Here is a 12,308-nt window from a genome sequence, read left to right as displayed (position 1 = left end):
GAGTGTATGTAATTTGTTATTTTTTTAATATTATTCCGAGTTAGGAAATAAAATATAAAGGTCATAATAATGCATAGGCAAGGGCCATCATTAAATGCATGATTATCGACATTATGGTCGCCATATTAACTTCAAATGCTATTTATAGTTAAGAAGAATATTTTAAGAAATGAAATTGCGTAAAAATACACAAAACAACACATGTATTGTGCGTTTGGCTCGAAATCATACGATGATATGCTCCCAGGCCGATTTTTAGGAGGCAACGCTTTTTGCCTTTCATTTGTTTTCGCAACGCAGAGCTGTGAAGGGCTCCAACTTGCTGCGATGAGTTAGCTCCGCCCCCAAGTATGCAACGCCGAGCTATGAAGGCACCCTTAACCGGTGAAAACTATTACTTAACTAACTAATGAACAAACCTTCGGTTCAAACCTTTTTGCTGGGGTACGTGTTCACAAGACGTTTTCGGTCTATACGCAGCCAGTCTCTCCACCCACGCCGTCGTTGGGGCTATTGGTTCCCACTACTACGAGAAAAACCACGATTTACTGTTTCTACTGAAAGGAAATATTCACCTAAGAGGAAGAGAAACACTGCGACTTTCCGTAGATTAAAGTGACTGCAACTGTGCTTGTTACAGTATCTATAATTAATTTTTGAAATCGTAACGATAAATGGTGTGTAGCGGGGTATGAGCTGATCCCGTGCGCGGTAAACGGAAATCGTTTTTCCATTGTTTTCTGCTCAGGGTCTTCCGCTCACCGTCATTAGTGATGAGCGATATATCGCTAACTGTGATTGAATAACCGTTACTGAAAAGTAGCAATCACCGCTGGTGACTTGATACTCGAAATCACCGTGACTGAGATTCGGTGAAGATAGCCCTGCTGGTGATAGACTGCTACCTAGTGATCAGCGATGCATCGCTACCTGTGATTGAAGAGAAGTAGCCGATCACTGCTGGTGACTAACTCACTGAATACCTACTATAAATCACTGCGACTGCGAATGCGGTGGAGATAGCTTAGGCTGCTACCACTGCTACCAACATTATAATAAGGATGTCTTATTCATCTTTTATGATGAATAAGATATACTTTACGAAATATCGCTAACGGTTTGAATATATGATATGTTTAAAAAATGCCGACGGGATTTCAATGATTGCCCCTTCTCATTTCCTCTACCAGATCAAATTTACTCAATTATCGTAATATAAACTCAGAATCAGATATTTTCCCTCAAATAAAATATTATGCCTAATTTTCCAATTTTCAATAAGTTTATTCGTTCATTCCTTGGAATTGGACAAAGTAGCAGGAAAGCAGCGCCACAAATCACCGCTGACTTTTAAGAGTGATTCTCGTCGGTGATCGCAATCACAGTTAAGAATCACCGTTACTGATGAGTAGCAGTCACAGGTAACGAAGTGATTGGAAAATCACAGTTCCGCTCATCACAAACAGTCATACTTCTCCTTTGGAGCCAATCGTGGGACACATTTGGCGGGTTGGGAGGGGGGTGTCGCGATTAATATAGAACCATATCACCATACCTGCTTTGCTCTTTTACCTAAAAATCCTGCCATGAATTTCAAGTTTATTTCTGCATGTATCTTTTGACAATGTGAATTGTGATTTACATCATTTAAGGACAAAAAAACTGATTGATTCATTTCTCACCTGTAACACATTTTCCAGACGAGCACGGCTAGCGCCATGACAGCGACCACTAGCGCCGCCCCAAGCGCAATCTGCGCCGCCGTCATGAACTGCATCCGAATTTCCTCCCTGTACGGAAAGCATGATAAAAAGTGACATCACTGTGGCATTTTTTAGTGTCTCCCCCCCCCCCCAAAATTTCTGGTAACCCCCCCCCCCCCCCAGAAATTCCTCGGACTTCCTCCGAACTTATCCGCAGAACTTAGCGCGATAAGTCCTTAGCGGGAAAAGTCCGCGCGCATTCCGCATTGCAAAATTGAAAGGGAGGAAATAATCCTGTCTTTGTATTCTGTGCTGTAAGGTTTTCGATGATTCAGTCGTCTTAAATCCCTTCTCAAACATTATGATGCCAATGCCGATGGGACTGAATGCAATAGGGTAGCTTCCTTCATCAAAGAAAACGAAAGGCATTGATTGCGATTCGTTACCCACCATTACTGTATTCATAACATACAAATTATTTGGCTTTAGAATTCCCAGTTTAGACGAATGGCAATGGTCAATTTTATTCTCATTTGAAAAAGGCCAGATTGGCGCCCATGCGATGCCACTCCACGTGACGTCACACGGACCTAGTTTCTGTACGAGTAGATAGGAGTTTTACATCGTCTGAGATTACCAATGCATGCATGAGGCACAGAGCTCAGGGAAACATGTCTTAATAATCACCTATTAAAACTAGCTAAGGTCGGAAAGTCGGTCGGTTCGTTTGATAAGGTATTAAATAATCCTTATTTAAGCCAAGCGCTACCAGCTAGCAGGGTACTCTGCTACCTGCTAGCATCCTGAGTCGTATCAGCGCTCAAAGCCTCGCCCCAAGGTCACCTCACTTGCGGCAGCGGGTACCAGAACGACGTCACACGGGATTTAACCCAGCATTCATATTTAGCCGTCGCGTTTTCGCACGCTTGAAAATTTTCACATTTCATTTGATCGTGAAAAATAGATATCGTCATTTAAAAATCTAAGAGCGTGAAATGCGTACTCCAGGAATAATAATCTTTCGATTTAGGCAATAAAAACTAATAATAAACCACCCTATTCCAGCATCATGTATACCGACCTCAACAAGTCATTCTGGTATGAGTATATCCTATGTGTTTACTTCTTACAATTTTAAGAAACGTATGTTTAAAAAAACTCACGTTTGCAATAGGCTCACACGAGAATCATAAATAAATAAATTAAACTTCTTCTTGCTCTAGTGTGGGAACACAGAAACACCTAGTCATACAGGAAAAATAAACGTTCTAGCTTGAGAAAGATGTGCTGCGTCCCATGGAAAATTCGAAGTAACTGTTCCCCGTAGGTTCCCTCCTTTTATTTTTCTTTTTTTTCCTGCAAAACTAAGTGTTTCTGTGTACCCACCCTAGGGCAAGAAGAAGTTTAATTTATTTATTCAAATAAAAAATACAAAATATAAAAATTGTGAGAACAAAAATTGTGAAAATAATATTTAATTATAAAATTACTTTTATTAGGTTTGTGGAAATATGCATAAAAATACAAAATATGAAAAAAATAAGAAAAATAACATTGCTTAATAGAATTGCTCTTTCGAAGAGAAAAAAGCCTTGAAATGTAAAAATTGGAAAATTGCATATAATTACTTTTTCTCCGAATCAAAGTTTTATAATAAACGTAATCGTTTAGTTTATAAGTTTCTGCGATCACAAACAACACACTGCCCATGCGACACAAACAGATGAGTGCAAATATTTGTTTACTGGCTGTTTTACCGGTACAGTGGTAATCCGCCTACAGATAATGTGTGTAATTAAGCGATGGTAAAAGGGACGATGGAAATGAATCAGAAAATGATTTATCGAGCGATCACTCTTTGGAAGCCCTGGAAACCTCTGGAAAGAGCTATCACTCTTAAGGCCGTTTTACACGGTACACGGAATTGTGCAATCTGACGCACGTGCGAAGGCGCAATCAAAATTGCGTCGTTTAAAGCGGTGAATTGCTAGAACACATGCGAGAATGCGTGGATGCGAGACGGCAAAATAGCCCCTGTTCTAATTTCGTTCATGCATTCGCGCAATTCCACGCCATTTTAGAAATTAATGCAGCTCTAACCTGCGCAATTCCGTGCCCCGTGTGAAACGGCCTTTAGAAACGGAAATAAATGATGTTGTGATTACATTGGCTCACCCGCAATAGCTGCCTCCATCTTGCGAGCTGCACGAGCAGTGTCCATCGGAGCAGTAGAGGCCGAACTCGCCGCAGTCGAATCGGCAATATTTGGCAATACCTTCGAAGCAAAACGAGCGCAATTTAGAAAAGCGATGAGAAAAAACCAGCGATTTGGATCCTCACTTTTGATTGGGAATATTTAGGCACCTCGGTAGGGGGCCAGAAGCCGATGAGTAGCTAAACCAGCGTGGATGATGGTTCGTTTAATCGCACTAACGGGACAAATGGCACAACGAGTGTAAAGGGACCAGTGTCATTGGCGCAGCGAGGGGGTGTTTTAGGGGTTAAACCTCCCCCCCACAGCTCAGAGAAATGCTTAAATTTAATCCATTTTACTTAATTGGATTGATATTACTAATAGAATAGTGTAAGGATTAATAAAATATCCATCAGAAAGCCGTAAAACTCACCGTTTTGAACCATTTATCTTAAAAATCTGGAATTTATTAATCTCGCACCTACCGCTTATCCTGGTGGGTATTCCACACCCCAAACACCCCGGATTTAGTTGCATCTAACCCCCCCCCCCCCCCTCCCCAGCCTTAATTCCTGACTGCGCCCATGACCAGTGTAGCCACTCCAGCGTAAAGACCTGGTTTCGCGGTACCCGTATGAATTGATGTCTGTCTGCGTGAATGACTTCTGTGGATCGGAACGGGACATTTACGAATACATGAACAAAATTAAAACAGGCTCCATTTTCCGTTCATGCATTCGCTCAAGTTGGGTTGGTTGCACACGGCGCATTTTCTTGCTCATTCACGCGTTCATACATTTAGACATTAACTCGTACGGAGGGGCGGTCATGCCAGATCGGCTGGTCGGCGATCGCCGAGGGCCCCGAGCTCAGGGGGCCCCCAGAGTAGCCTGGATTGTCGATAATACACTACATAGTTCATTACCCTCGTAATCCCATGAGGGAGTAGCGTAGAGAACAGCCATTCAGATGACTGTGGGGGCCACGAGCTTCGGGGGCCCCCCACAACGCTCGCGTATGTCATGAAGCGGCCGGCATGCGCTGGGGCGCTTATCGCGTCTCATCTCTCTCTCTCTCTCACTCTCTCTCCTGTCCCACGCTCAGACCAAATACGACGACGAATTCGTGTGAAACTCGCTCGTGAGAAGAGACCACGGTGGCAACCGCAAGTGCGACCGTGCACACATCAATATAATTTTGGGAACTGATACGGATCATGTGACATTCCATTTTCGCCTCCGTCCACTCTTCCCAAAGTCTCGAGTTCCGTAGCGAAACCCGATATCCCCGCAGGTGTTTCTGGGTAGTCGATACTTCCAATCCATTCATTAAGAAAAAATATCAGATTACAATGTCTGGGTTTAGTTACTCATCTCACTCCTCTGAGCTTTTGACCAAGGGGTGTCTATTACCGTGGGACTCAGTGCCACGGACTGGAAGTAGAGATGGAAGCGTTGTTGGAGGGGGAAAGTTGCCTCGTGCAGCACAATACATATTCTCTATTTTTCCTCAAACAGATCGCGAAATCCTAAGTAGTTCAGTGAATGCTGGTTTGGTTAGTGAGAGACTTTCATCCTCTTTAAAGTGTTTATGTGAAACGTGCTTACAAAAGCGGAGAGCAGAAAAGAAATGAGAGGAAGAAAAAACTCTTTTATGTTAATAATATCTCAAAAAACTTCACTGCTTGGCTGAACAAGAACAGTGGTTCCTATATCGATTTACTACACAATGAGAGTCTACATACTTCAGATACATTGGGATATTCGTATTTTCATTTTAATAGTTTAAAAAATACCGTCTTGTGACGTGCTTCGAGTCAACTTGCAGTGCGGTTCTTCCTTATCTCCATATTCACGTTTATTTTTTAGTTCGTTTTGTGCATATATTTTTATTTTTTTGTGCGATTAGTTTCTATTTTCAACATATTGCGCCAAACGCAAGGAATAGAAAGAAACGATCTACTTTTGCAAAACCTGCAGTGATACGCCTGATGCCAGAGGCGAATCTAAATTTGGACCAAAGGGAATTCTCTCCTGCCGAAAGGGGATTCGGGGATACAGGATATTTGGGATTTTCAAGACTCAAAAACGGCTGTTTTTGACTAATTCTTTGATAAATATAGACACTACTGCGCGCACGTAGAAGGTCGTTTTGTTAGTGAAAGTTTTAAGGTGGTCATCTACATCTACACACTACCCCGCAAGCTGCCTCAATAGGCGTGTGGCGGGGGATGTCACGACACCCGCCCGCGCCGCATTCATATAAAAAGAAATGTTCTAACGAAATTACGCCTAGCATTTATCAAAGTCCTTCGTCGTGCGCGGGAGATCTAGATCCGCGCCTATCCGTTCGCCTGAATATCTCTCTTATTTTATCGTTTTTGTCGTTCCTGGAAATGTAGCGGGGTTCTAATAAGATGATCTCAGTTTCGCTCTCAAAGATATCCATTCTCCGAGTTTCTAGCGGCTCCCAACCCAATTCATTTTACACCTTTATAACGCTTTCTGTTCGCCTCGTAGCAGTTCTTGACGAATCACGAATCTTGATAGGTTGGAGGGAATGAGGCCTTCAAGAGGAAGGACTCCACGGAAACCTCTGCTATCTATCTAATATCTATCTCTGAAATATAATGATCCAAAAAAGGTAAGACATTCATCTCCTGAAATATTCTTCTGGATTGTCAGCAGGCGCATTGCTTCCGTTTCTTTGACGTAGGTATGCATGTTCTCTGTGTTGATATTTCAAACCCCATCTGCTCAAGCTCATCTGCCACTCGAGGGAAGTTTTCGGTAACACTGCTGAATTCCAGTTCGGCTTCGAGTCAAATATAGGCGATAATTAATGAACTTCAATAGTTTAGAGTTGACCTTAATTGCTTATTTTGTATTTGTTACCTTAAGTGCGTAGATGCTGGGAGTATTACATAGTATAGTATACAGTTTTCATAATATATTTTCATATACTTAATACAGTATTTTTTACGAGTCCCTGAACACATAATCACTTCGAAGGAAAGCACAAAAATAATTGAATTATTGATTGGGTTTAATAATATTTGGCAGTTACTGATAAAACTACATTTTTAATTACAGCTTCTCTAATATAAAGAACAAAATCAATATAAATATAAATATTTCCTAATATTTTACCTGATATTTTCTTCTCTATCCGACATTTTTAATTGGTGAGCTAATTTATATGGACGAAACGAATTGTCAAACTTGATCCTTAAAAAATAGTTTGAGATATGCTAGTTAATTCAGGCTTAAATTTTTGTACAAAATTAGTAAGTACTTACTTCATTTTTTGCTCGAGTTTTTATCTACACTTTAAAACAATAACCAGCGAGCATGGATAAAAGCTACGTACTCGTGACTTTACCTATTAGCCATGCAAATATTAATTAGACATAGTTATTACATATCAACCAAAAGTCTTTATCTGGCCCCAAAATGTGTTTCGTAATATTTTGCATTTTTACTTTTGCTTTTTAAATGGGTTATTTGAAAAGGTTATTTTGGAGGTTTATTAAATTTCAGAGCATTTTCAGGGAACAAATTCACTACATAGATAGTAGATCCATGATGCATAATCAAATGTTATAAGCTGTTAAGTTCTCACTTACAGAATTCTTACAGAATTTTATTATTTTTATTTTATCACTTTTTTTTAAGAGCCAAAATAGCGTCAAAATCCATTTCCGAGCATGCCCATTGCACATTCCTATAATTTTACGATTGGGGGGTGGGGCGGATCGTCCGTTGAGGGGGGATCCATCATGAGCTCCAGCCGAGGGCCCCCAATCTACAGTGCTGTGCGAGAGTCTCCCCTTAGTGGTCGAGACGAGAATTTCATTTCTCGGCATTGTCGGGACGAGACTCTCGGCGCGGCGAGAGTCTTTAAATGATCGACCGACTGCAGGACTTCTTAAGAATACTGAATCAGTAAACTCTGAATCAGCTGTAGTCAAGGGGGATGGCTCGTCAAATTCAATTTCATGTTCTGCTTGCCAGATGAATTTGCATTATTCAGTAGTTTTGTCGGGGACATGTCTTGCACTTGCAAAGAGCAAGTCAGGAACGTTCATTCCTATTCGTGCTCTAATTGATCCTGCTTCTCAAGCAAGCTTCATTGCAACGGACTGTCAGCAACGACTAGGTATTCCTCGCAGATCATCGCTGGTCAATTGTTTTGGTTTAGCCGCTACTCCGATTACGTCCACCAAGGGCACTGCCTCTGTTGTTATTCGACCGCGTCAACGGGGTCCTGAGCTTCAAGTAAATGCCATTGTTATACCAAAGATAAGCTCAACACAACCCACGGAGCAAGTCCCGGATAGAGTACGCCATCATTTTGAATTCTTAGAATTGGCCGATCCGGAGTATTATAAATCAGGGCCAGTTGATATTTTGCTCGGCGCAGATATGTATTCCGATATTATGTTGGATAAGCCAGTGATTCGTTACGACTTTTACGGATTTATTCAAATTATAAATTTTTTAAGGATTAATGGCATTAAATAAAAGTAAAAAGAGTAAAGAGTTGATAATTCTATTAGAGGTGCTAGTTGCCTTCGTCGGGGGGAGGAAAGGGACGGGCGAACGGACCCGACAGCTACCTGTGTCTGTCGGTCCCATCATCATCATCATCATTGGTCAACAATCCTACGATTGGTTTGACGCAGCTCTCCACTCTATTCTCCTATCACCTAATCTTTTCACACCCACGTATTTCTTCTCTTTCACATCTCTCTTTACAGTCGGTCCAAACAGCTTTTTTTTGGCGGTCCTTTCCTCCCCTCTTTTGCTCGCGGCTCAGGTACTTCGCGGGTCCTTGCGCCAACTTACGGTATACACACTATAAGCCTGGCTTCACGGCAGAGAATTCATGCCCCCTCCATTCACCTAAATGCGATTCACGGTGTTATTCTGTGCTTCCACCCTTCGCGGTACAATTTCCTTCAAGATACGTACAATCCAGTGGCGGCTCGTGAGTCAAATGCTGGGAGGGGCACACTCCACCGCGGGGTCAAAATTTTTGAATATTTTGTGTATTTTAGTGAGTTTTTTTAGGCAATCTAGAGACCACTAATACACAAAACAATCGCTAACACTAACTCGATTAACTCAACTACAACTAGGCCTATTTACATTAAAACAATTTATACATAATAAGTGAAATGGTCACAGAAACAAGGTATTCTGCAACACTGCAACACCAAGATTATACGGACACCGGGTGGCGCGGCGATGTCAACTCACTAGATAAGTCGTTCTGCGCATGCTCGGGCTGCGCACAGTGGTCCCATATCGAAAAAAGCTGGCCAAAAGTCATTTTTTCGACTTTTTACGGGGAAGTTTTCAATTGTGTATTCGGATTCAGGATATGGCCTACAATATTTCATACCTGATAGGTCTGTGTGATTATTATGTTGATCTGTATAACCCGTCAAACATGGGCATGTTCAGCCAAAAACGCCCGACGCGTAGAAATAGTCGATTTTAGGGAAATTCAACTTAATAAATGACTATTTTAATTTCATTAGATTCATCTGTCAATTTTAATTCAGTAATTTTGTATATTTTTGCACAATATCATGGTAAGTTTTGTTCGTTTCAGAATTTCTTATAACAATATTTAATTATTTATAATGATAGGCTTCGCTGAGGGCGGCTGGCCGGCGGCCGGCGGAAGACCGAATGGCATTATCGCTCAAATATTCCTGTATCGGTAGTCGAACTCGCATGGTGTATACTTAGCATAATTCTATATCCTATGAGATTACATACATCAAGTGTTTCACGCCTATCGTATGCAAACTTTACGTTTGTGCACTCACCTTCAAATATTCATGAAACCGATGAGGGCCGGTTTTCATGCTCTTAATGAGAAACATTATGAGTGATCAAAAGCGACTAGTTAAGTCCTTATGCGAGAACCTTACAGTTATCACTAGATGCTTTTCTCTGTAAAACTTTCCTCATATTTTTATAGAGAAGAGATCCCTTACATGCTGTACAGCGTTGTCAGCACGTTATTCCGGAATAAGGTCTTGGCTCCAAGAAAAATAAATGCTCCCTAACCCTCCCTTGCCGACCCAGTTCCGCCAAGAATTGTTCACAGGATCATTTCAACAGCCCGTAGACATAGCTAGGATGGAATGCGGAGGGAAAAACTCGTCTGAACCCACCAAGGGTGCGTGCATCTTGCAAGTGAATTTTTTCCTCATATAATAATGGAATGAGGATATCGGCCTCCCTCACTCTGACCATAGCATGGAATTGGTGACTATTTCCCACTCAGTTTTATTTAATGATTTTCTTAGTATACAAGTGCTGTGCTCCGAACTGTGTTAACACTGCTAACTCGAGAATCCTCTCATGTCCAGATAATTAAAGCACTTGGTTTGCCAATGTTTGGCATTCAAATTTCAGGATTCGGCGGAAACTCAGAGGCAAGTCTATATAAGCTTGAATGTCTTTTATTCAATGTCAAATCATAATTTCCGGTTTTTTATTGGTTAAAAAAAGACACTTTTAAAAATCTCATTCATAGTTTCAGCCGTAAATGCACCTGTTAAATGTGAATTATGGGTGCAGCAAATTTTTCGTACCTTCCGGTGTACAATAAAAATACAGAGAGAAAAGAATATTCATAAGAGAAGAAGAAATATGTCGTGGAATATTTGGAAACAGGATTTCGACTGAATGAAATCAAGCATGCCAAAAATATTCTGACGCGCTTTATGCGAAGAATTTTTTTCCCGAAATACGTGAGAAAGTGGAATCTAAGCTCGAGGACAGATGAGCATTTCAGAGAGACGTTCAAAAGCTGGTTGGAGAAGGAATTGAAATTCCCTCTAGAAGTATATCAATATCTCCCTCTCACATCTAGTGAGTGAAAATGATTACCGTGCATGCACAGTCGGCGAATAATGAGAAACTTGCATGGGTCGTAAATTGCTCTAAAAACTATTTTGAATAAGTCAAATGGATACATTAGCTCGCAAAAATACCTTCAGTTTCTCCATTCAACATCAAAAGAAATAAAAAAATTGCATTCAAAATCGAGAAAAATTTCTGAGCCGACCACTGCGCGAAGACACCCGAGCGTTGCCGAGGCCAGGCGAGACGTCATAGGTGCCTAAACAACCGTAGGGAGTTGGGAAATACGCTGAGCGCATGGTGTAAAATTTGTTTTGAGGGAGTATTTAGCCGCTCATCGTCACTTTATTTTGTTCTGTTATTGTTGGGCAAGTTTTCCTATTGCTATTGTGCCTAGATTATTACTTGGGATATTAATAATGCGGCATCGGGATGATGAAGTACAAGCGTTTCACTTCGTATGTTTTAGTTATCAGAAAAATGGATGATAACGTTGCCACTCGTTCGAAAAGTACACCTGAAATACATCTACATAATACCCTGCAAGCCGCCTAAAAGGCGTGTGGCATGGGGTGTTAGGACACCAGCCTTTTTTTAGGACACCAAAAATTGATGCCACGACCCTCATGGAATTTGTTAAGACAAATTATTGCTATACGTCGGCGGCAAATCGAGATGTAAAAGAAACTTGTAATACTAGAGGATAACGATCGTAAGCTGTGCTGTTGACATTAGAGTATGCTGTGCTGTTGAATTTTGCAACGCCGAATTAGCGGAGAAGGTAGTCCTATCCGTCCTACGGTACGAATTCACAGCAAAACAGTCTGCACACAATCCACATGTGAGATCGCGAATCGGTTCCGCTGCCAACACACACACAAGCTACAACCTATTTCAATAATATTGGTAAATCCATAAACAACATACTAGCATATACCATAAAAATATAGTGGGAAATAGGCAAATACTCTTATCAAAACTGGAAGTCACTGTCACATTCTTATATTCATCACGTACAACTTACAATAACAGAACTCGTTATGATGAAAACAACTATTTATTCACTGATTTAAACCCTTAAATTAGCCCACACAAGTGACACAGGTGACTTTTCTCACTACTCTTTGTTGGAATAATGGAATAACAAACTTCACACACAGTTTTTATTTCAATAGCGTGATCGTGAAATGTCATATCTACGGTGAACAACGGAGACTAGCACGCCACTGACAATTGTTACACCACTGTTAGACATTTATCGATAGCGTAATAGCACTTTTTACAATTCAATCACGATGGAGCACTGATATCTCTTGGCCGATATTTTTCAACCTTGTCAAACTTTGTGCATTACAACCACTGGCACTGTGATTATTAGCAGTAGCTTAACGGGAGATGTCACGTTGAAAATAACACTATTTTGGCGCAAAAATGTTCCTAGATGTCTCCAATCAGCGAGCAAAAGTTGCATTGACTGAACTCTACCCCATAATACAAGCACAGAGAGTCCTAAATGACGAATTCTCC

General features: G+C 41.0%; 1 protein-coding gene across 1 annotated transcript in view; it reads right to left on the bottom strand.

The window, feature by feature from the left end:
• Window positions 1–12,308, bottom strand: part of LOC124172686 — a 49,310-nt gene that overhangs the window by 18,444 nt on the left and 18,558 nt on the right. Inside the window, exons 3-4 of the mRNA XM_046552148.1 lie at window positions 3,879–3,978; window positions 1,683–1,790 (exon numbers count right to left, since the gene is read on the bottom strand). Of these exons, the coding sequence (XP_046408104.1) occupies window positions 1,683–1,790; window positions 3,879–3,978 (208 nt within the window). The remainder of the gene's footprint in view (window positions 1–1,682; window positions 1,791–3,878; window positions 3,979–12,308) is intronic.

Source organism: Ischnura elegans, chromosome 1 (genome assembly GCF_921293095.1).
Source record: "Ischnura elegans chromosome 1, ioIscEleg1.1, whole genome shotgun sequence".
In the NCBI taxonomy this organism is placed as follows: domain Eukaryota; kingdom Metazoa; phylum Arthropoda; class Insecta; order Odonata; family Coenagrionidae; genus Ischnura; species Ischnura elegans.
This window is presented reverse-complemented; position numbering and strand designations above follow the sequence as displayed.